The sequence below is a fragment of the Dermacentor variabilis genome, chromosome 6, assembly GCF_050947875.1.
Source record: "Dermacentor variabilis isolate Ectoservices chromosome 6, ASM5094787v1, whole genome shotgun sequence".
NCBI classification, from domain to species: Eukaryota; Metazoa; Arthropoda; class Arachnida; order Ixodida; family Ixodidae; genus Dermacentor; species Dermacentor variabilis.
The window spans coordinates 149,081,204-149,106,029 of NC_134573.1; the positions used below are offsets into that span (position 1 = coordinate 149,081,204).

The 24,826-nt window shown below is 46.9% G+C and overlaps 2 protein-coding genes across 2 annotated transcripts; both read left to right on the forward strand.

Moving 5' to 3' along the window:
- Positions 1-10,002: 10,002 nt before the first annotated feature.
- On the forward strand, positions 10,003-13,700 carry LOC142584399 (uncharacterized). The gene is made up of 3 exons (XM_075694543.1): positions 10,003-10,071; positions 10,487-12,521; positions 13,562-13,700. Coding segments are annotated over exons 1-3 (2,046 nt in total). The 5' UTR covers positions 10,003-10,062; the 3' UTR covers positions 13,564-13,700.
- Positions 13,701-21,464: 7,764 nt separating this feature from the next.
- LOC142586320 (uncharacterized) lies at positions 21,465-24,641 on the forward strand. The gene is made up of 5 exons (XM_075697566.1): positions 21,465-21,525; positions 22,106-22,191; positions 23,113-23,157; positions 23,463-23,516; positions 24,325-24,641. The coding sequence occupies exons 1-5, from the start codon at positions 21,465-21,467 to the stop codon at positions 24,631-24,633; spliced, it is 555 nt and encodes a 184-aa protein (XP_075553681.1). The 3' UTR covers positions 24,634-24,641.
- Positions 24,642-24,826: the final 185 nt, after the last annotated feature.

The following is a 24,826-nucleotide window of genomic DNA, read 5'->3' on the forward strand; positions in this document are numbered from 1 at the left end:
GGAGGTTAACCAGGACTGAGCCCGGATGGCTACCCTACACTGGGGAAAGGGAAAGGCGGACGGAAAGATTAAAAGAGAAATTCCACTGGAGATATCAGTCGGTCACTCAGTCCGGATCACAGACGCTGACTCAATCCGGTCGCTTTCAAATGCCGCAGCAGCGCTTTTGTGGCCTTTTGTAGCTGCGATATGCGAGGACATGGTCCCAAGATCTTGTTCAAGGTGAACGGCTTTCCATCTAGCTGATTGAGAGCTGTGCAGAGGTCTTGCCTTTCATTTTGAAAAGATGGGCAGTAGCACAGTAGGTGTTCTATGGCCTTCCGCGCAGCGCCTCAACAGCTGGAACCATTATAATGGCTCAAGACCCTCCGATCACGACTTACATTAGCACCGAAACGCTTAGAGCCCATGTTCGTCATGTTTCACGGATGCAGTCAAGCTCTCTTGCGTGCCTGCCAGAACGACGACCAGAGGCGTCCATCTCCAACAAGGTCAGCATCCATCGTGCCTTCTTACCATCGGGTTTCACGCCCTCAGCACGCTCAACCTCAGCTTTGTGGTGTTTAAAACAATCTCAAGTGCGTCTTACGGTTCCAGGGATAAGAAAGAAGACCGACCTGCCTACCTTGGCCTTGAAGCAAGTAGGTCTGGATTGTTTGCACACTTTCTACTTTGATCGAGTCCACATATATACGGATGGCTCTTCCACTCAGACCAGCTCCACCAGCGCAGTGGTTACACCATCACGATCACTAAGCATCCAATACAAGATTTCTCACTTGACAACATCGACCGGTTCGGAGCTTGTTGCCCTCCGAGGTTCCGTTGATTATATTAATAACCAACCGGCTAATCGGTGGGCTATATTCTGCGATTCGAAGGCGGCCTTACAATGTCTTCTGGCATCTCTTCGTCGCGGGTCATGTGAACAACTCGTGTCGGCGATACGAGAAACGCACCATCACATGATCGCGAAAGGACACGACGTCGTGTTTCAGTGGCTGCCTGGTCATTGCGGTATCTCCGGCAACGACCTTGCTGACGAAGCTGCTAGGAAAGCCCACGAAGGAGTAACCCTTGCTTCTATACCTTTATCGCGGACCGACGCAGCCCAACACTTAGGCAAGCTAGCGGACTCTTTGACATTGGAGAAGTGGCACACACCTGAATTCACTCAACATCGCTTGTATTCCCTCGATCCCTCTATGCAACTGCGGCTCTTACCAGGTCTTCCGCGAAATGAGGAAACAGTGCTGTGCCGCTTACGTTTGGGCGTCGCATTCACCAATGATTATGCATTTCTGATTGGAATGGCTGATAGCGCCGAGTGCAATGCCTGCAGTGTCGAGCAGCATTCGCAGAACTGCACATATACCTCGGTATGTAAGCGAGGATGTTTTCGTCTCCGATAAATGTAAATAAATAAACGGTTGCTTTATGAGCCTTAAGCGTTGCCTGCTCAAAAAAATATCGACAATGTTCAGACACGTATCATTTACGCCTGTTTCGCATGTCGTTGAATATGACACCACCGTAGGAATTACTGATGTCTGCGGGTCCTTTCAAAAGTCGAAAACCGACAGAAGACTTCCGTGACCTTGCAGAACAACAGACCGATTTCCAGCGAATATGTTTATTCTTTAAAGCAGTTGCATGACGAATTTCGGTGGATTGTAATTATCAAGCACACTTTAAAACATTTGCTTGCATATGACTCGAATGTTTGCACTGTAGCCCGCATATAAAGCTTTCGAGCACTCGAATAAATTTGTTTCTTCTCTTTGCGTTCGTTCTTAGAGCTGTTTCATCATGTTACCGCATCAACTCGGCCAGCAGTCCTCACTTTCACTGAAATAATTTTTAACGAAGGCTGTACTTCAGCCACATTTCTTTAAAACCTTAAAGCCATAATGGTTCCCTCATCCAACAGAATTTGATTTCGGTGGCCCTGAGAATGAGGGCTAAATTCTATGCTGTAACTGAATGACACACTTCGAACTTTGTCCAGACACCACCCCCAGCTTTTCAACTATATCGACGACAGACAGACAGACAATGAACTTTTATTGAGGTCCTGAGGGACTAGCCAGCAGAGACCCGTTGGGGCCCCCGGCTCGCCGCTGGCTGCTCCCATGTCGGAATCGGGAGGCCAAGCCTCTCCGCTCTTTCACGGGCCCTCTGGACGGTCATGGACTAGAGCTTGAGTTCCGTACTAGATGTGGCCTCGTCCCAGTCCCGTTCGCTGGTGAACGACGTATCCCGTAACGCAGGACACTGCCAGAGCATATGAGATAGAGTGCTAACCTCCTGCTCACAATCCGGACACTGTCGGTCGATTTCTGGGTAAATCCTGCTTAAGGGACCAGTTTTGTTGCTCGAGGACATTGCAGGCGTTTCACATAACGCTTGACAAAAGCGATTAAACAATGGTTAAGTACCTATTTGCAAAGCTCCTAATTATTCCAGAAGCGTTAACGTTTATCCACGCATTGTGCGTAACATGCCCCCAATTTTCAGCAAGTGTGAATATGGTGTGACATGGGGTCTTCTCTAGACATTGGAAAACTCAAAGATTAACAACTGCATGACCTATCTAACCCATTCGAGCACTCGATGAATTACATCGGCAGTAATTTATGAACACACATTACACTACTCACGAACGTTGGCTAAGGAGTTGCTTAAGGAGCTTTTTTTTGCAAAGGCTGTAATTAACTGACGCTCTCGAAACTTTGCCCACGCATCACGCGTAATATGGCCCTTATTCCCTAAAAATGCCAACTGCCAAGTCTATGGCGCGCTGAGTTCTCCCAGGGGAATCGGCAAAATTCCTGGGTGACCCGTTAAATGCGCTTGTGAAGCTTTCGGTATGCACAGAATGGGGGTCGTGTATACAAGATCCCCTTTTTGTGTAAATGTAGAACTGATACCCCATTCGGTATTTTTTTTTTCGGGGTAGGGGGAAAACGTCATGAACGGTTAAATAACACTTATGCACAGGTGAAAAGCGGATTTTCAGTAATTGTCGTTTAGCCTTTAAATACCCAAGACAGTTTAATATGTTCTTGTGCACAGCTGCTAACATTTCCTCGAATGGTAACTTAGTTATAAGCAGCAAAATTGAAAAAAAACATGGACACACAAGTAAATAAAGCGCAGAAAACGTTCAGCATTTCTTGTGTGCCCTCATTCTTTTGTGCGCATTTTCTTTTTTTCAAGTTCGCTGCTAAAGACAGTCATGAATTATCAACTAACCCATGCACCCGAGCACCCGAGCCCTCCTCAGGCACCCGAGCCCCTCCGCAGTTGGCGCCTATGTTATGCATTAGGACGCCATAATGGTGTGCCATGTGTGCTCATTGTTAGTTTTCTGTGGCTCTCTACGTTTCATTATTGCAGCACTACGGTTTGGAATCTTGGTAAGTGCATGTTTGTCGCAGTATGTTTTCGTGCCTTTTGCACGTGCTTTTATTTATTAGCTATTAGCTCTGGCATGTCCTATACATCGTTTCATGTTCTCATCTTTCTAACATAAGCAGCGGCATGGGGAAACAAGTGGCGTTTGCTTTGAAAATCTGCATACACGCTTTGTGCAAATTTACCCTCTTTATCATCGTGTGCCGAAGGAAACTTTAAATCCTATCTGGCGCTAAAAAAATTACTCCTTTCTGTATTTCCTACCTAATGCTCCAAGAAAGCCGTGAAAATTTGAGGTGCAAAACATGGAGAGAGAAAGAAAAAAGAAGAAGAAAAAGCTATATGTTTGTACAAACATCGGCAACATTAGAAATGCAGCCTGTAGCAGCAGATGGCGTATACACGATAGTGCCGACACTCGCAATAATTATGAATCACTGCAAAAAGGCTCACTGATTAGAAAAGTCTTAACCAAGCAAGCGCCATCATCATCTTTTTTTTTAAATTTTTCGACAGAATATCACCATATAGAGTGATGGCTGCTGTAAAATTGAAGGGTATATTTTACCAACACAACGGAATCGCGTGGAACTTCAGTACTGCGGCATCTCCGCCTCGATTTTCACTCACTTGCAAGAAGTACCTGTGTGTTGTTTCCAGCAAGGCTTGCCTCACACACGAAGCGTTAATAATGCGCGTATAATGCGTCTATTGGCATGCTGCACGACACACACGCTGCAGACAGGGCTGAATGAAATTCTCTGTGGATGTGACTCAAAAGCGACGGCAGCAATGAAAGCATTTCAAGGTTCGACTTCATTTAAACAGCGCTGCAAGTTACCACAAAATAAAGCTCCATTGAGCTCCCAGTGAATGATTGAATGGCTGAATTATTGATTGAGGAATTTCTGTCCCGATTATAGCTTGGCATCGAAGATCGTGAAATCAAGGCAGCTAAAAGAAAGAAGAAGAAGAAGAAGAAGAAGAAGAAGAAGAAAGAGAGAGAGAGAGAGAGAGAGAGAGAGAGAGAGAGAGAAAATAATAGTTGGAGACTTTTTTCACAACGGTGCCAGAGAATCCTGGGATGCATCGCCGTATCGTAACGTAACGAGCGAATGCAGTACGTTTTGACGCCAGCCAGGAATGCCATTTTCTGAGAACGAGGTATCAGGGCTGATGCGCCGGGGGAATCTCTTGAATAGAAATGGCCCATAACGGGAGGGAAAGTGACGACGCGTGTTGGCGGTGGCGGCAAATGGGTCAAGGAGGCGACAGCTGTGCGGATGACACGTCTTGGCTTTAGTGTGGGGACCGGATTCACAAAGGCATTAGGCGACACTCGAGACAAAGATGTCGCAAAGAGGTTGCCAAACGTCATATCTTGAGCGTCGGATACGTGAATACGGATCCAGCGAGTGCATTATGAAAGCAGTTTAAAACAAGAGTTCGCGGTGATGCGGATCACATTTATATACTTTGAATCTGTGGCAACAGTCTACGAAATTTTGATCTTGCCCAAATCACGTATGCTCGGAGTCTCCGCAACGCCGGGCTGAGCGTTTATAGAGGAATCTACCCTTCACATTTAATTTTTGTTGTAGAAAGAGAGAGAAAGAAAGAGAGAGAAAGAGAGAAAATAAGACATGGAAATCAGGAATGCTAACCAAACTAACTGTCCTGTTAACTATTCCGCACTGGTGAATAGGGTAAGATCTATTAATGAGAAAGTGGTAGAGAGAGAGAGAGAGAGAGACAAAAGAATAGTTGGAGACGTTTTTCACAACGGTGCCAGAGAATCCTGGAACGCATCGCCGTATCGTAACGTAAAGAGCGAATGCAAGACCTTTTGAGGCCAGCCAGGAATGCCATTTTCTGAGAACGAGGTATCAGGGCTGATGCGCCGGGGGAAGCTCTTGAATAGAAATGGCCAATAACGGGAGGGAAAGTGACGACGCGTGTAGGCGGTGGCTGCAAATGGGTCAAGGGGGCGACAGCTGTGCGGATGACACGTCTTGGCTTTAGCGTGGGGACCGGATTCACAAAGGCATTAGGCGACGCTCGAGACAAAGTTGTCGCAAAGAGGCTGGCAAACATCATATCTTGAGCGTCGGATACGTAAATACGGATCCAGCGAGTGCATTATGAAAGCACTTTAAAACTAGAGTTCGCGGTGATGCGGATCACATTTATATACTTTGATTCTGTGGCAACAGTCTACGAAATTTTGATCTTGCCCAAATCACGTATGCTCGGAGTCTCCGCAACGCCGGGCTGAGCGTTTATGGAGGAATGTACACTTCACATTTAATTTTTGTTGTAGAAAGAGAGAGAGAGAAAGAAAGAGAGAGAAAGAGAGAAAATAAGACATGGAAATCAGGAATGCTAACCAAACTAACTGTCCTGTTAACTATTCCGCACTGGGGAATAGGGTAATAGCTATTAATGAGAAAGCGGTAGAGAGAAAGAAAGAAAGAAAGAGAGAGAGAGAGAGGAACGTTTATAAAAATGAGGTCACGTGGAAGTTCTCTGTGAGAGTAGTCCTTGCACCAGGACTTAGCCCTGCGATGTCTTGAGCTCGCAGGATTAATCAACGTTGTGTTTCGAGGTGCGAGTAGAACAGCGCAGCTTCCCTGGAGAAATAAATGGGTGAGGAGGTTAGGAGAATTGGTGGGAGGATTGGAACCTGCTCAGGAGATGTGGTAGGGGGTGGTGAGGTTGCTATCGAAGGCGCTGGTGGATGTGTACTGTTGTGGATAGAAACGGCTGAGCGTGATAAAGTTAGGGGAATGGGTTCACTTGAAGTTGACGTCATGCGGGAAGCCTCAGGGTGGGTAATCATTGTATAATAAAATTAGAAGCCGGATATCCAAAAAAAATTCAGATATTTGTGCCTGAAAGAGCTATATTTACGCCTCACCAAATGATTAGACAAATCAGTGAAATGTATCCATTGCATATTCCAATGCAATTTTCCACGTGCCCCACTTTGCACTGGAAGTTAGCTCTTGTGCTAACTGCTTTGCGACTGAGCCGCAAGATGACTTTGCATTTCAAAAGTTTCATGAGTACTAGTATAGTTCTTCAGTACTATGACACTATATTAGATGAATACATGTGGCGTTTTTGCATAAAGTTACGAGATCATGGTTGGGCTGTCCTGACGCGACATCTGTAGTTTTTCTGAGTATAGGCAGAAGATTTCTATTTTTTTTATATGTTTAACGCGGTAAAATTTCATAGACTTGCCACATAAATATATATACTGTAATTTAGAACACCTTGCCCGCATCAAGAGCAAAAAGAAAAGAAAAGTCATAGAAATGCAACGATTCTATACAGTACGTACCAGACAACACATGCGAATACCCTTGCTGACATGACCAGAGAGCTGGTCGCAGCGTCAACCTATGTTGTGCCCGAGACAAATTATTTTGAAGGTCTTCAAGACAACGAAGGGGTTGGCAGACTCGGCACCTGACGTTGGTTTGCGCCACCTGGTTCAGTATAGCAAGAGGAGACGATTGCGAACACATTGCCACGTGTCATCGTTTTACTTTTTGCCGGGGCTCGTTTTTATCGAATTATCACTGTTATCAAATTAACGCTCGATGTGAGACGCTCCTGCTGTATTCGAAATTTACTCAACGTTGTTGAGGTCTGGTCGAAGTCGGCAGAAGCAGACATGTGTATTAAGAGGCGCGCGCCGCGATTGCTCTTGTAAATTGTTGAATGAACTGTAGTAATTTGTTCCTTTGTGCTGCTAGGAAGTTCCTGCAACTTAATCTTGCTCGAACTGCACTTAATGACTGCTTGTTTCAGGACGGTCGTGCTTCAATTCAGCATTAAGATCACAAAGCTGTCTCTGCTGGAGTTCTTGTCAACCACGTGACTAGATTCTCTTCTGCAGTGGTCGTGTATTCTGCGTTCACGGGATGCGCTGTGCCGCAGTGTGGCTGCCTCTTCCTTTCTTTTCCTTTCTTTGTCCCTGTTTTCTTCACTTTCTTAAACTTTTTTCTCTCCTCTTCAAGAGAGTGGACGTAGTGTCTCTATAAGCAGGCGATAGCTAGGCCACTTCCCTTTCTTTTTTGTGGTGTGCATATACTACATTTATATGTTTACACGATTAAGAACAATAATAACAACGTTGTGGCCACTTTTATAGCGACGAAGATATGTGTAATCAGAGGCGCGCGTCGTGTTTGGTTTTGTAAATTGTCGGATGTACGCGAGCAACCAGCGATTACTCTGGACTGTGTGGCGATACATGTGTGAATAGCGGATGGCCTTGACCCGTGAGATTACACTCGACGACGAACGGCCGTGATCGCTGCTGACGTCGTGCTGACGTCGTTGCTTGCTCTTCTGGCCACAAATTCATCCATCAACTAGATAGTTAGATACCTAACTCTCGGCAGTGTTTCTGATTCTTCACCATCATTACAACGGGACATATATGTTTACGCATGACGCGACATGTAAGCTAATCTTGGCGTGTCGCCTTCATATGTTCTACGGGAGGCAAGGGGCCTCTACACACGGGCATCCGTGTGTAGTGTTTCGGGCATATCGGAAAAACTAGAACATTATAGGATCAGCATATAACATACTTCTGAGTGAATCAGCTCACGCACATCGGACAAATTCGAATCAAATTATGTGGCTTGACGTACCACTGCAACGCACGGGTACAAGAGATGCCATCACAGGGGAGGGAGGGGATTGGGAGGGGCTACTTGATTTATTTAGAACACATGGGGTTTTTCAATGCGCATCTAAATATGAGCACGCGAGCCTTTTCGCATCCCGCTGCGTCGGAATGTGGCTGTCACTGCCGGGCATCGAACCTACGACCTCTTTTCTGCTCAGCAGCGGAAAGGATCAGCCCATGATCGACCGCGGCGGGTAGCTATTGGACGCATTCACATCATGAATGCCACCGATGTGATCGCATTGACAAAGTTGATTAGCGCTGAACGTGCAGTTTGTAAGCTGCAAAGTAAGTCAAAGCTGAGCCAGCTGTCTCGTTCTTTTGGACAAGCAGACATATAACACTGCTCAACAACGAACTAATTTTGCTAATTACATCTGTTCCGAAGAAAGTTCCTAATTTCTTGAAAGAAATAATTTATCGTCTTCAACATCTACCTTTGTTAACGACGTTGCTGCGTATAACTAGAAACTTGCGCAGATTCTATAGCTCTGAGTCGAAATGACAAAATCTGGGGTGATGTGGTTAATATGCACAGCTGCAGTGTTCAGGCGCGCTATAAATAGGGGCACTCGATGTCTCAGCCATCCTGATTGCGTATGCCACGAGCACTGCGCGTTGCCTGCCGCTGGAATATTTTCGCCTTCCTGCCTAAAGTCGCGTCACCGCTGGAATGCGTAACGATGTTTGCAAGTAGATCACGGAGGACACAAGCTCCTGTGCGCTTCAAGGTTGCTCGTATAGTGCCGCGCACAAAACATAGCTCGACGTTTACCACAAATGACGCACGCCGTGCAGTCAGTTATCAACAAGTTTCAATTCGCCTCATCGCACAGTGTGGACAGGAACGCCGCAAAGGCCACGCCTTCGAAATGAGCATGTGGCAATGACAGTGTGTACAACACGCCACTTATTCGAAGGAATGTGCTCAAAACAACTCGCTGTATAGTCCTGTCATGCAGCTTGCAGTGCGCCCGAACTGAAGGTCTGGTCGCCTTCTTCTTTTTTTTATATATATATATAGCGAAAATATTTTGAAGGTCAAGCGGCACCGGGTACAAGATTGTCACCGGTTTCGTGTTTGGATTTCGACGATGACGCCGAGGCGATTAAAGCGGGCAGGCAGGGGGTAGGTGAGATATGGCAGTTAAGGACCGCAAAACAGACGCGCCCAATGCGACGCGGCACTTTTGCCGGCGCCGGTCAAGTCCTGCGACGAGAGAGAGAGAGAGAGGGGATAGGAGTCTCCTCATATAGAACCGCAATCGCGGCCGCTTTTCCTCCTCCCCTATCAGGCGAACTCGTCGATCGCATAAGACGGGATGGACGTGCTGTGCATCGTCAACGAGTGAGGAACGTGAATAGGAAGACGCAACAGGCCGCAGAGCAAGCAGGCAGGGAAGAACGCGAAAGAGAGAAAGAGAGAGAGAGGAAGCGCGGTAATGTAAAGCTCGGGAAGACGCCGCGAAGAAAGTGAAAAAGAATGGAATAGAAAAGAACAGAGTGAAGAAATCACTTTAAACTCGTGTACGGCGCTGAATTTCTGATATCAGGGCACTGTAGCCAGATGGCGACGCCATGTGCTTTGTTCTTTTTTTTTTTTTCGCCGTAAGAAACCGTATCCTCAGCGAACAAGCTCTGCCCTCGGCCTTCAGAGGCAAGGTTAGGGAGGCGCAAGTGCAGACCTTTCTTTTTTCTTTTTTCTTTTTTTGTGATCATTTGTGAGAGAAGCTTCGACGAGCGGAAGAAAGAAAGAATCTGCGCGATGTAAAAGAGTGAGAGAGAAGAGTCCGACTGAGCGATCAGGAATGATAGGCACTGGAAACCGCCTATAGGGTATCGGACCCCTCTCGCTCGAAGACTATATAAGGGTCTAACCAGCGTCGGCCACGTAGCCAGTCTGGTACCCTCGGTAGGCTGGCGCAGAGGTGCTCAAAATGATTGGAGTGAGTACGGAATCTCGCGCGAGGTTGCCTTTGGGAGGAATTGACGTTGAGTTACGGCGAAACGGTTACAAGAAAATACATTAAACAGACAGCGCCGAGTGTATTTTCGCACCGCTGGTCGCCGTGACTGTAGTTTGCCACGTTACAAGAGCATTGCTTGCACTTCAGGTTGGGAACATGATACGAATAGCTCACATTTCAATAGGGAGAAACGGGAAACGCCGACAAATCTAGACGGCCTGAGAAATATTAGCTGCGGAAGAAAAGGAACAGTAACAAACGAGAAAAAAAAGTGAAATTTTTAGTAGATCCTAGGGGGATGAAATGTGGACATCTTAGGCTGCGTGACGTGCAAAGTACGACTGCAGAACATAATTTTTTGTTTCACGTGGGTGTGTCTTCTACTTATATGCAGATATCAGCCCTGTTCCTGCTGTCGCTGGCATCCAGCGTCCTGTGCGGGGATTACCACACTACCGTCACCGAAGCAGCTGCCCCGGTCGGCGTATCCCACGCTGGCACGACGGCTGCTGGGGCCACCGACCACGCTGCTCTGACCAGCGAGCACAGCGATGTACACGCTGACGTGCACGCCGTTACAACGGGTTCGGCTACAGTGGGTTCTGTCCCGGCGGTGCCAGCAGTCGGGGCTTTCCACGGGGACTCGACCACGACAGCGGTTCACGGTTATCCAGGTGTGACTTCCATCCACGACTCAGCGGCGGCACACGCCATTTACGCTGCTCCGGTGGTCAATGCCGTGCACACTTCTATCTCCGGCGTACCGGGTGCTGTGAGCTCTGTTCACGAGCCCTCCGCAGCCGTCACTAACGTGCACGCTGCTCCAGCTGTAGCGACGCCAGCCATCGGGACACTGCACACTCCAGTTGAAGGTGCGTCGGCTGTGGGCACCGTTCCCGCTTCGCCTACATCCACGACCACAGTCCCCGGCGCGCCAGCGGTGACGACGGTGCACAGCTCTCCAGCCGGTGTTTCTAAGGACGACACTACTTCGACCTATCCTGCACCGACGGTGACTGCGTACCAAGATGGCTCCGCCTACCCAGCCTACTACAACCCACAGTTTGCTTACGGTCCGTACTACCAACCCTTCCCATTTGCCAATGGTGGTGCAGCACCGGATTCGAAGATGACCTACCAGGTGCCGTATGGGCAGAGCGCGTACCAACCTGCTCCGGTTGACTCGGGCTACTACCAGCCCTCACCTTACTTTGGCTATGTGCCTGGCTTTGGTAGGCCCTCTGCATACCCAACGGCCCCGGTGTTCCCTGCTTACCCCGCAACCCAGGGTGCGAACGCTTACCAGGCTGGCTCCGCCATGACGCCTGTTCAGAACACGCCATCCGTTACCAATGTCACAACGGTCGGCAGCTACCCGAGTTCTCCCATTGCTTCAACCGTGTTCCACGACGCCGCTGCAAGTGTCGCAGGTGGTCACGCTATGCCTGCTGTCGCCACCCCATCAACAACTTACCAAACTTACCAAACAGGTCCAGGCGTTGCCACAGTTCACTCCACTCCGGGCATTGCGACTGTGCACTCCACTCCAACCATGGGCACTGCCTCAGCCACGTACCAGGCCACTCCTGAAGTGGGTTCCGTTCACACGGGTCCAGCTGCGGCCACCACTTACCAGGCGGCCGACCATGCTGTCTCGAATGTTCACCAGACACCAGCTGTGAACCCCTTTCCAGCATTCGCCTTTTACCAGCATTCGCCTTTTACGGCTCCCGCGGCGTCTCAAATGACAAAAGTAGACTCGTATCAGACATCTCCAGCCGTTGGCGCGGTTCATTCGTCCGCACCAGGCGTTACATCTGTTCACGAAGCCGCCCCTGGAGCGGTCACTTTGCACTCAGCGGGGCCAGCCGTGGGTGTTCACGAATCGACACCTTCTTTTGCCACCTTTCACTCGGCCACTCCGGGCGTGACCACCGTTCACGAGACTGGCTCCGCAGGGCCTAGCCTGCACGCGGCGTCACCAGCCGTGGCGACCACAGACAGCGCCGTCCACGAGGCTGGTCCAGCTCTGACAAGCGTCCATGGCGCGCCAGTCGCGTCGTCTTCGCCAGCTGGAGTCACAAGTGTCGGGACCCATCACGTTCTTCCAGCCCTGACCGCTGTTCATGGCGCCGACACTGGAGTCACCGTGCCCACGGCTGTCCATGCAGCTCCTGCGGCAGCCACGACGTATGGTGCGGACCCGACGGTGACGGGCGTCCAGGGGTACCCCTTCGCAGCAGGGTATGGCCTCGGGCCGGCCTTTGACTTCGTTCCTGCCTACGGTTACGGCGTGCAAGACCTCGGTTACGGCGTGGCACCCTTCGGTGCTGAACTTAGCCACGCGTTCCCGCACTATGGGCTCAACTACGCCTATGGCCTTGGTCCCATAAACTACAACGCACTCTACCTCCGCCGAAAGAAGAAATGTAAGTCATGAAAGGGCTATACACCGATTTCTTTGTCGTTTTTCGACTGTCAAGGTACCGATGAATATCGCTCGAAAGTTGCTCAGGAAGAAATAGGTGTATACTTCGTTGTAGATTTGGTAGTTTCGCCGAAATGGCGGAGCGTTGAATGCGGTAGCAAGGCTTAGCGTTGCAGTTATCGAAGCCCCAACACGGAGGCGAATGCCGGCTCGTAGCAGCACTCGACCGAACGAACACCGTCGGGGTTCGCAGCGTGAAGTTACTGTCCATCCCGCTCAGATCACTGTGTGCACCATTGTGTATTATGAGCACAACCGTTCAGCAAAAGCTTTTGTGTTTGTGCACACAGCGCTCATGCTAGAATCGGAAAGTATAAGCCTGCCCTGATTCCACTGCAGAGCCGATTGGTAATTAGTGAGTGAGAGAGAAAGAGACCTTGAAAAACACGTTCCCCTGCCCTGCCCGGTGTTCAAGAGCCAAATGAGCAGAGTGTGACGGTTCGTCTACTTTGCAGCCAAACGCACTGCGGATCTTTCACGTGTCTGGAACAAGAAGGTTAAGAAAAAAAGTAAAGCCTTCCTCGTCCGGAAACCTCCTAAACGCCACGCACAGGCCGTGCTTGCGCCGTTGGTACCGTTACAGCACTACGGCGGCGGCGCCGATGGCGCGAACGTGCCTTAACATTTTGTATCGTTACTATCGCAATGATATCGCTAAAGAGTATATGTGTCTGTATGTTATTGCTATACTGTGGTCTCTGTTGTTGTTATGACTGGGACGAGTCCACCGTAGTTAAGAAATGCACGTCCTGAAAGGAAGAAAAGGTTTCTCTCCCTAACCAAGGTTCAGGTATCTTACAAGAAGCATCTTAATAACTTACGGCTTGCTTTATTGTCGTACTAAGTCTCGTAAACAAATAATGTAAACTAACGTTGAATTGCACATTGACTGCTACTGCGCATTTCCGTGTTTCTCATCTATACACCATAAAATACCTTGCTGACCTCCCACCCCTTTTCCTCCTTTATTTTTTTTTCCAGGAACCAAATATGACATCTATCATCAAAGTCATCCACATCACCCTGCATCTCACCGTCCAATAGACAAATCCGCCGAAGAAGCTCAACTACTGCCGGTTGTGAACCAAAATCTACCGAAAAGATCGACGCGTGCTACTGATGGCGGCCAATAAACTCTTTTCACTAACGTGTCAATGGTTAATTATTTCCCCGAGTGGTTTATTACGGAACCCTGCAAGATTGGTGCCACTTTCATTATCCCCTGTTGCTTGTTGCCCAAAGATAAGTCATTTCGGTCGGCTCAGGTCCTGAAAACACGGTTCTCTCAGCACTCTTCAATCTGGCACTAAAAATAAACAATCCGGAGCTGCGACTCATGTTTGTTTTCTAATGATGCCTTTCAGTTGGCGCTATAAGTAAGTTGCTACGGCATTTCTCCGCTGGGTTCGATTCAGGGTTACGGGGGCATCGTTCAGGCGCACGACGTAATACAGAAGCGTCTTCGTGCTGGTATTTCAGAGCTTGTTGAAGAAGCCCAAGTAATCAAAATTGTCATGAATACATGGCAATTTGGACCACCTGGGCTTCTTCAAAAAGCTCCGAAACATCATGATTCAGCGACGTGGAGTCTCTCATACTCATAAGTGGACATCTAAAACACAAAACGTAGATAAAAAAAGAGAGGCCTTTAAGCAAGCGACTGCTGCCTGTAGTGTACGGAAAAGAAAAGCTTTTAAATCCCCGTACTCGTAGCAAGGCGTGCTAACTAATACTTGCGCGTTCTCCCTGCGCTCGCGGCGTGCTCCTGAACCTAGAATCCTGAATTGGCTGAGCTGCCTACGGCGATCGCCTATCGTACCTTCCCATATACATTGTCAGCTAGTACGCTCATGCGATGAGAGCAACTGGTTCTTTTGTCGCGGGGCAGATTGTACATGTCCGGACGCTTTTTCGCCCAGCTTGGTAGCATTGAGGGAACTTGGTCTCTTTTCACTAGCCCTAATGGCAACGGTATGAATTCAAGTCCCAACGCGAGAAGTTTTGAAAGTAATACAACACGGTATAATATGGGACACTGGAAGAGAGCGCCCTAATCATGTGCCAGTGTTTTCACTTGAAGACCCGTTTTCATCCAATGCCGTTGGCGCTTTCGGTAAAGACGAGCTCACTTGTCGAAATGTTGATACCGGACTGAGGCATCTCGCGCTCTTAATTTACCATGTTTACGAGCAATGGTACGATGGCTGTAGAGATAACGTCCTCAAAAATCAAAACTTAAAAAAAAAAACAGGACATACTTTGCTGGGCCCGTACAGTCAACATGAAGCTCGTACGAAAGTGTTCGCGAGCATTATATTCACCTTCCAAAGGCGTTTACGTCCACCGCGCAGGAAAAAAGAAATAAGCGCAAGACACGTAACACGAGCATGACATGGTAGTTAATGTAGCTCACACAAACGAAGGAAAAAAAAAACAGCAGACGTGCGCGGCGTTGCAGAATTGCAAGACGAATTCATGAGTAGCTGAGTTAGAGGCGAACATTCTATTTTTTTTTTCGGCAGTGAGGAGTTTCCCGTCACTGCGAAACTTACTAGTGGCGCTCGTGCGTCTTCCTCACCACTTACGCGGACCGCGAGTCGACCTTGTCGTGTCGCGCAGGTGTACAGGTGGAGTTAAACGCGTGATCGCTTCCAATTAACGCTCTCAGGTTAATACTTATGAAGTAGAAAACGATCTAATGATTGATGTTAAGCGTATGATGTGTCTCGTATAAGTGTGCAAAGTTCCAAGAAGAAGTGGCGAGCCATTTGCTCGCAGGAACGCTTGTTTCTGTAATGTAGAACGGCACTAAAAAGTTACATCACTTGTCGCGCGGCCAGTTTGCCTATCTAGCTGAGCTATCTCTGTTGCTGCCACTGTGTTTCTGGCTGCCGTTTGACGAGTCCAATAAACCTCGCCAAAGTGGCTCGAGAGGCCAGTCGCGCGGCAATTTTGAGGGCATTCGCGTGCTTCTTGCATGCTCAGAAAAACACGTTTATGTAGCACGCATTTAGAAACAGATAGCTGTATCAGGAGTTTCTCATGAAGCTCGACAATTTTCTCACTGACGCTTTTAATCTAATTATAATATTTGTCAAGTTGATTAGCTAATTAGGAGAAATTCTGTAATTAGGCGGAACGCAAATAATAATCTGAGTACTCCCAAGCACGGCAAACAGCGTTACCTTGGTTGTGTCCAGCTATGTGGCGCGAGCACATTCTTAAATCTTGGTGCATGACAGTTGGGGCACCCTGTATACATGTAAATTTACAAGCGCATATGCATGTAAAACTGTCCAGAACGAACAGGCCACGCCAGGTATGAACCTCGTCGTCCCCATAGTCTTTTCAATCATGATAGGCCTGCTCTTGGTGATTGAAGTAAGTCTTCCGTATAAGAAAATATTCACAAATAGATCCAGGAAAGAAACGATGACGCACTCCAAACCCAGAGAAGAGCAAAGTAAAAAAAAAACCACAGAAGTAAATGTGAAAGAAGTAAAGGGGGGGGGGGGGGGTCTTGCAAGAGAGCACAAGAAAGAACATATAAAAATAGCATACTCGGTGGCTGCATCATTAGAGCGAACGTCCACGGGTAATGTACACCGTGAAATAAATCACGTCAGCAAGCGCAGGCACAGAAAGGGCAAAGGAGACCTTTGAAGCATCACGAAGGGTTGCAAAATACTCCTTTCTTGCGCACCATTGTGCATCATAACGCGATTGTTCGGCGACATTGCAGAAATACTAATTTGCCAGTTTAAATTCACTGAAGCACCCGGTTCTGATACTGTACGCGTAATTAATGATGTAAAGGCGAATGAAATTCAAGGGCGCGAAGTAACGAGGTCATGGATTCGATAACTTGCACAGATTATCCAGCTTCTCAAACTCAGTAACTACCACAATTGACCCCGTCGGTCACGTCCCTGAGTGATCCCACTTTTCACAGAATCCGCGGAAAGAGGCTAGGAGGGGAAAAAAATAGGCGTGCGTTATGTTTCTGCGTTGTATAAATAATTGACCGCTTGATCCTGCGGCACCAACCGCCTGTCGGGAATGTAAAGGCTTGTTCTATAACCTGGTCGTACAGGCCTAAGGGAAGGACGCATCCCCATTTTCTTTACACTTGGCCATAGTTTATTTTGACTAACATGACCTGCAGAGGATTGCTGTCTAGTATGAGTTGCGAAAGTTAGAGAGGCCGCGAGCTGGTGGTGGGGGGGGGGGGCACGAATGTCGAGGTGTGGAACACGATGCAGATACGACTCATGTGAACGTCGCGGAGGCCCAGCTAATCATGTTTCGAAAAGAAAGGATAAGAAGTTTTGGTGGAAAAGGTGAAGTACCTGGCGAAACAACTATGTCAAGCTAAATCTGTAAAGCTCATTAGCAGTCAGCGGCTGGGTGGTGGTTGGGAGCAATTTATTTCGTTTTATTTCAGGTTATGCTAACTATTGTAGTGAAAAACACGATGGACTACTTTTGGATTCTATATTAAATTTGCACAGCTCCAGTACCGCAGAATCAAACCAATGCCTTCTGTTTTTTTTTTTACTGCTATGCCTTTTCGTGGAACGCTAGAACTTACCGGCATAGGTAGGCTGCCGTTATATCATTTCACACAGAACGGGCATAATCAAGCTTTCATAAAAGGCTCGCTAACATCGAACTTGCAGAGTTGAGAAAGAAAAAAAGCGTTAAACATCGTAAGCCAGACTTGTTTCTGTCTCCTGCTGCTGTCCGCATTAATATGTTCTGCCCAACTTCACTTGCACGTCTCATTCTCAAGTGGAATATTATCTATTCGAGGCTGCTATTTAATTCATACTGTCTTCTTACTTTTTACAGTTATGTTAATATTCATATTTTCGTTTCCTTCGCTGGCTGTGCAGTGCAAGCGTAGTTAAGTCAGAAACAACACTGCAGCGATGAAGCCGGACCTTACCGGAAACTGCGGATTCCGCCATAGACACGGTCTAGTGACTAACGCCGCCTTGGCGAATAGTTGAAATTTTGCGGCGGCGAATCTCATAAGTATCCACTAATGCCGGATACGGAGCAGTGGATATTTTAGCTGGCGCTTTCTTTATGGTATTCAGGACAAACTACCTTCCGAACGCTCTGGCGAACGAGAGCGCCAGGCAAATCATTATCAGGAGCACGACACGGTAGACATGCCTATGCAGCGACGGTTCGCGGACAAACCCGCGGGTATTCCTCTTGGCAAATCAGGAAACGCGCGCAGTATAGGAGCCTGGAAAAAAAAATGGAAGCCGAGCACGTTCGCAAGCGGAACAGAGCTGTGGCAGAAGAGGTCGTCCCGAAGACCTCTCGGTGACGCAACAACGGTGGCGCTTAGCGCATAATGAACCGTTGCTTTAGAATACGCATGGCCAGAGAAGTCCGGATGCCCCGGCTACAATTTTACAGGTTCCGGAGGAAAGACGGCATTGCTGTCTATGCATATATGCTAATTGACTATCGTCTGAGAGTGTAGACATGGTACGTCGACTGTTACACCTTTCAAAATCGTCGGAGGTTAATTAGTGGAGGCTCTTTGTTAAGCGAGTGGTTACTTGCGTCGACGCTTCACGAGATCCGCGAAGACTTGTTGAATACTGCAGCGTCCTATGTTAAAGGACCTGTCGTGATGTCTATAGATATAAGTTAGTGTGCATACGAAGTAATTTATTTCCTGCTTACATACAATTTAGGAGAGAAAGTATGCCAGTGTATGTTTGAAGCAGCTTATACCTATATCAGACAAAAATAAACGAATAAAAACTGAAAGTCAGGTGTTAGCAGCATGTATGCAAATGCTGCGACGTGACATCAATGCTGGTTAAAGCTCACTGGCGTCCTTATGGCGTTTGGGTGGACGCGTTTGTAAATTTTGACCAGTATTTGTAAAATTAGTTCACAGATGCTTATGTAAATCAGTGTTTAGGTTAGTTCGTGGTGTACAAGTTCGTTAACGCTTTTTTTCTACTTCTGCCAACGTTATTGTCCACACTGTTATGCGGACAACCACGTCGTAGAAGTTGAACAGCGTTGTAGAATGTAGCAGTTGTCGCACTATGTACAGCTTCTACATTTCAAATAAATTCATTACAAATCGAACGTTTTACTTCATTGGCAACTTGAAGTTTCCCGTATGAAATTTGTTGATTTCCATAGGATCCGATAGCTGAAATTTCGCATGGATTTGGCGAAAAAGGAAAACTCGGAGGGGCGATGTCAGTGCCTGTGTTCGTTACGTAGAGCAGGGCGCTTATCATAATGTTTTTATTTTTTTCTTTAAAGGCAGACCAATTTGTTGCCCCTATTTTGAGCCACAGAAGGCGGAGTTTGCAATCTCCTTTCCATCTCGCGGGCTGCGGGAATCGCCACTTGGTTTCCCAGAATTTCTGCCACTGGACTTGCTTGAATAACTGTTTCATTGTGATTGGGCTGGCTCTTTGGCATACTTGCGGGAATGAAGACGTAATGTACATGGTGATAGCTTGTCTAGCACAATTGCGACGAGTCTGGCTTAAACAGCCATTATGAACACATCCGTCCAAGAACATTTGGATTTCGTGCGTGAACGGACGTGGTACATAAGGTTCTCGAAGTCACCAAGAACGTGTCGCAGCAACCGAGTAGGTATTATCAATTGTAGACGGTGGCCACCAGCTCGTAGCCATTGGAGAATCTAGTGGTGTTTATACAGCATCAACAGATTCCAAGGCAAACAAACAAAAAATAAATGAATAATGAAGCCGAGTCGTAATGTCCGTGACCAAAAACCTGCTATGGGAATCTTTTATTCTATGAATGCGCCAGCCTATATTGTCTATTTTCTTTTCTACTTCGCAAAAATCAATGTCACCCAAGTTTTCCAACGTGCATACCAACGTTTTCTTGAGCAGACGTTTTCTTTGTCCCTACTTACGTGATCCACATTATTACTGCTATCTCAACTGTAATGCCATCCGTGGACAGGCTACAAAACGTTGCTAATGTGGGGAATATGCTTTTGGCTGGAAAAACTTAGCGTATAGGAAAGCTTCAATTGTATGGAAATGCGGCGGACACGCTCTTTCCTGCCAAGGTCTGGCCGGTACGCGCTTTGTGAGTGAGATCTCGAAATCGACGCATTGGCTGGCTTGGAAAGTGGGGGCGGCAGCTTCTGGCTCAAACGCCGTCGCAGTAATTCATTCATCGCACGTACATCTTCATAGCTGATGCAAGCCGCACGCGACGAAGGAAAGACTGTCCGCAGAATAGCACCATATGCCACAGATGTAGCAATGAAAATTAAATATAAAGAAAGGAATCTTTTATCTATCTTGATGTTGGCAGTGAGAAAGAAAGTAAGGCACTGGTGGGCTTCCGAAAATGAGCGTTGCACTAGTGACAATTAAGGACTAGACAATTTATTGATTGAGCTTATTATTACCCGAATATTAGGTTGAATTAGCACTACACTAGTGACAGTTAAGGACTAGACAATGAATTGATTAAGTTTATTAGTACCGTATATTTGTTGGCTAATGTTCATGCTTTGCACATAAAATTACTTCTAGCAACCTATTCGAATGGAATCAAGTGTGTATTCATAGACATTATGCCTACACTGTTTTGAAACAGCTTGCATGTTGAGATGACCTGGTTCACTTCACAACAAAATTTTGACGGCAGCTACAGTCTGTGTTCACTGGCCTCAATGTAGCAGAACGCCGTAATAGAAGCGGAAAGCTCTAAAAGCCTCGATAATGACGCGCTAATGTAATATAGAGGACAAATTGAAATGTAACGTAACATTCTAAACACGGGCAAGAAGTGAAAGAAGTTTATGCATGAATTTCATGTAAGTGTGCAGTTCATTTTCTGCAGCAAAGAACGATGAAACACATGCCAGAAGTTGTAATCAACCTCTCGAGCCTCTCTTCAACTTCAAACACATTAACCTACGTTGTTACTTTCATTTGGATTTTTCGTTTCGGACTTCACTTGCTCCTGGTAACACGTAGCTCAAAACAAGCGATGAACTTAGACCAGCTCGCCCAAATCGCTATTCTTATCCAATGTTTTCTAAACATCTGTGAAACGTTTGCCAAACGTAAACAACCCTAGTTTCAGAAGAGCAGCATACGTGCTTTCGCGGACAATATTCCTGCTTCATCTACGCCTCAGCACGATGCATGGTGGGTGAAGAAGAGGAAGAAGTTTCAGCTGAAAGGTCCACGAAGTGTTGTTGTTAAGGCCGCGACAACTGCAACGAGAACGACCTCAACAATTCAGCCGTTCGTCGGGGCATGCGTCTACGGGCATGCGTCTATGGAGCAGAGCGACGGCTGTAATCCTGTTCTAACCACCATCACGCTGTGCTTGGTAAGACCTCCGATGGACTCGGGCCAAGGTGATTCTGTGCCGCTATGGTGCAGTCACCACGCAATACAGAGATCTGGTTTTCGTCAAGGCTGGCTAGTTGCAGAGAGTTACTGGAATACGGAGATAAAAAGTAGCCAGCGCGCCTTTAGGACAGTTTTTCCTCGTCCAGACCTGCATAGTAAATCGCACTGTGTGAAACTAAGCAAACCCTCCTGCTGGATACGTGCTGGACACGGACTGACCTGCTAAGCTTCTAGCCTCACGTGCCAGATATAGTAATCATCTCTATTGATGTCATGTCACAACTCGGGTTATCTGTAAAAAATTTCAAGCATTGCCATTCCATTGTTTGCGCTACGGGAGGGTACTCCAGTTCTAGACTCGAGCATGTTGTGGATAAATGTCGTGATAGCTGCGCGGTCTTATGACTAGTCTAATCTTTGGCAAGATCGCCGCTTTCTTCTCGGTTCCTTGCATTGTGTCGATTTTGCAGTTTTATCACTGGATGGTGATCGGCGTCATCATGGGATTCGTGTTCACCCTCGCTTTGGAGCCCGAAAAGATAGGTGAGCTATTGAAAGTGAGTTCTCTAATAGACTTTAGATTGACTCTTTAATGATCTTTTTACCAATGAAGGAAAATGAGTACCCCTAAAATATGTAGAAATGTGGAAATTAGGGCATAGCGCTTGTTCAGCATTACACCACGGAGCCCGTTATTTATTTCTTGCACGAGCCGCTGAAACATTCGCGCTGAAACACTGACATAATGTGTCTGAAATATTACAGAAAAGGAAGACTATTTCGTTTTGATTTTGGGTAAGTCAAAAGATCGAATACAGGGGCTGATAGCGTTTCTACCACGTACTAAGTTTCTTCAGTCGATATCTCTTTGAGAATTTTAAATCTTTCGACACATTTTAGCGCTTCCTTAATGGCAACAACACGGTCATGTGCTACAATTAGCTGGTACCTGGACACGTTTCACTCTAGGCCGCCATTGAATTAAGCACTTTCTACTCAGGGAACCTCCGCCGAGCAGAACATTTCAATGGCTGTAAGTAGCCAACCCGTTTTTAGACGCACTGAAAAAAAAAATTCTTCGTTTTAAACGTGCCCGAAATTTGCTCTTTTTCTCTTCTCGCAGTCTTGTGGGGCATAACAGTAATAGGCCTTTCCATTCAAGCAGTCAATGTTGCCGCCACCCTCAAGGTGTTCCGCGCTGTGTACCATGTGAGTTGCATTGATCACTATGCGGCTTTTGCAACGCCTCAACGTACAGACAATATTTTTCTGCATCCTTTGTTATGTAGCTTAGCATCGCCATAGCTAGCACTTGTAAGCAACAGAATGGCAGCATACACACGTTGTTCAAGCAACATAGCTACTCATTCAAACAGTGGTTGTGTTCAAGCCGCTCTTGTTCGAGCTCCGCGCTTGTATTAACACAATTGCTCTGTCATGGGTCACTACTACTCGTCACAGAACGTGCCGAGAAGCATGAGCAGCGGTGCTGTCCTCCTGGCCACATCGAACGCCATGGAAGCCATATTTGGGCTGGCGTTTGTGTTCGTACCACCCTTCTTACCGAAATCGGCAAGTAACGCTAATTTTTTCATCTGTTGAAGGAGTATAACGCACAATTGTACGGCATAAGAAAGTTCTTTTGAATGGATTTTGTCTATACTGTCGTCCTTGAAGTGAGTAAGCTAAAAAGAAAAGGAAAATGATTATCACGAAGGAGTCTCTGGTCGTCTTCTTTTTCTGCGCATCTTTCCCTCTTTCTTTCTTATGTTTTCAGTTATTTTAGGAATAAAAAGGCCATCTTGCTTGAAAATAGCATTCGCTGATGCATTGTGCCCATGATAGTAATATTATTATTATTAATAATCATAATAGTTTAAGAGACACCAATGAGGGCTTACTTTAACAAGGCTAACAATACTTTAAGGTGAATGTTCTTGTCATTGAGTGACATCGTTGAAAAGTTATAAAGGCTAATGTACATGCAACCTAGGCCGTGATGTATACATTGCAAATATTCATGCCTGACTTTGCGCCTTCTACAAGCAGTAAAAATACGTCAATTACGTTTATGACTGAATAAATGCACTTCACTTCTGCTCCACTTACAAGGCCTTCTTTTCTTTACAGATAAAGATTCCCAGGCTAATATGGCTCGCGAAGCTTCTGATTTCTGTGAGTGAGTTTTTGGTGCAATGAAGGGTCTTTCTGGTAGAGTAAAATGCTACAAGTCAAGGCTTCTGTGTGCGAGCAGCCAGTACTGCGTGTGTAGTTAATTACTACCAGAGTCCCTCAACAGTCTGAAGAGTAATAAATGAATCTGGTATTGCCCAGTGTGGGAGCTATGTTGTTACCTACTAAACATGTAATGCAGATGTTCCTGACGTGAGGAACGGTTTATGCAGAAAATATGTTTGAGGTCTGTCAAAACTCTAAAAAAACTCCGTAATAATTGTTTGCTTTCTTTTCTTGTGCTGCAGACACCCCTTGCAATCAACGTACTGTACTACGCTAATTCGAAGACGGAAGAAATCGTAAGCAAGAGGGCCGTACATTGCTCGGTTCACATTTTCTTGCTATGTATGACTTGAGGCTTCTCCTCCATTTCTTTTTATTCTTACCGGAACCTTTACTTTAGCAAACAGTCACCTTGCAAGACAGCTATAGTTTCGGACGCCTTTAGTGTGGCGCTTTTGAATAGGTGAACAGGAGAATTCGGAACTTCACTAAGATGATCTTGTGAGGACCTGTTCCTGTCACGCGCGTTATCGTGAGCGAACTTTCGGAGCAGCTGCAAGTGAGCTTGTTCGCCCACTTCCATTGATCGCACGGCCATGTGCGTACGATCCACGCACTGGCTACGGTAAGCCAACTTGACAGTCGGTGCTGTGTTGTGCTTGCTTTCTTCGTGGTATCCGGGTCAAACTTTCAACTGCTTTGATCTTTAACAATTAACTTAGTTGTTTCTCATGGTAATCATCAAATAGGATGACCCTGATGATGACTGTGATGGTTATGATATGATTGTGACTGGACCGCGGCCACGTGGTCTGCCACTTTGCAACAGGTGCTGCTTAGGGAGTATTTGGGTATTATCATCATCACAGTCATCGTCATGATCAATGTATTTGAGGATGGCGGTCCTAATCATCATCATCGTCAACCTACGTTATGATAATGAAAAGACCGAACGGACCCCAATGCAGCCCCTGTTGCAATTTGGCCGATCACGTGGCCACGGTCGAGTAATGGCTGTCGATACTGCGATTGGCCGCAACGTATACACCAGGTGCTTCTGACAAATAGTACTTAATTCGCATATTGTTGCTGTTTGTTCCACAGAGGGTGAAGGAAAAGGAGAGACGACGTGCCGCGGAAACCGACTTTCCTCTGGTCTATGTTCGTCCGGACGACGCACAGAAAGAGGCCAGGATGCTGGTTGCGCTTCCGGTTCAGACGGCTAGAACACCGGCTCTCGAGTCGACCCTGTTGGAATCGACCCGCTCGGCGTTGGAAAACAGCGCGGCGTCGGATGGACGCGACGAAAAGGCGGATCGGCACGGGCAGGCAAACGCCGCACCTGAGTCGAAGGCCGTCGAGGAAACGAAGGAAAAGAAGCTACGCGGCAAGACTACATTTACCGTTGCCTAGTTAGGAAAAAGGGGTCGATTTTTTTGGCACAGCACTGCCGAGAACTGTGTAAAAAGTACGAAGTGAATATAATAGCATTTTCATTTACTTTTCGGCTAGTTTTACTGGTACTGTACACCCTCCAGCAGAATTTCCTGGAGAACAGGAGAGGTGTGCTGGATACCAATATTTTTGTCGTCCAGCTGAGTGTGCC

Coding starts and splice junctions, on each gene's coding strand:
- LOC142586320 (XM_075697566.1), top strand. CDS start 21,465: ATGGTGATCGGCGTCATCATGGGATTCGTGTTCACCCTCGCTTTGGAG. Junction 23,158..23,462: donor TCGCGAAGCTTCTGATTTCT/GTGAGTGAGTTT, acceptor CTTGTGCTGCAG/ACACCCCTTGCAATCAACGT. Junction 23,517..24,324: donor ATTCGAAGACGGAAGAAATC/GTAAGCAAGAGG, acceptor TTTGTTCCACAG/AGGGTGAAGGAAAAGGAGAG.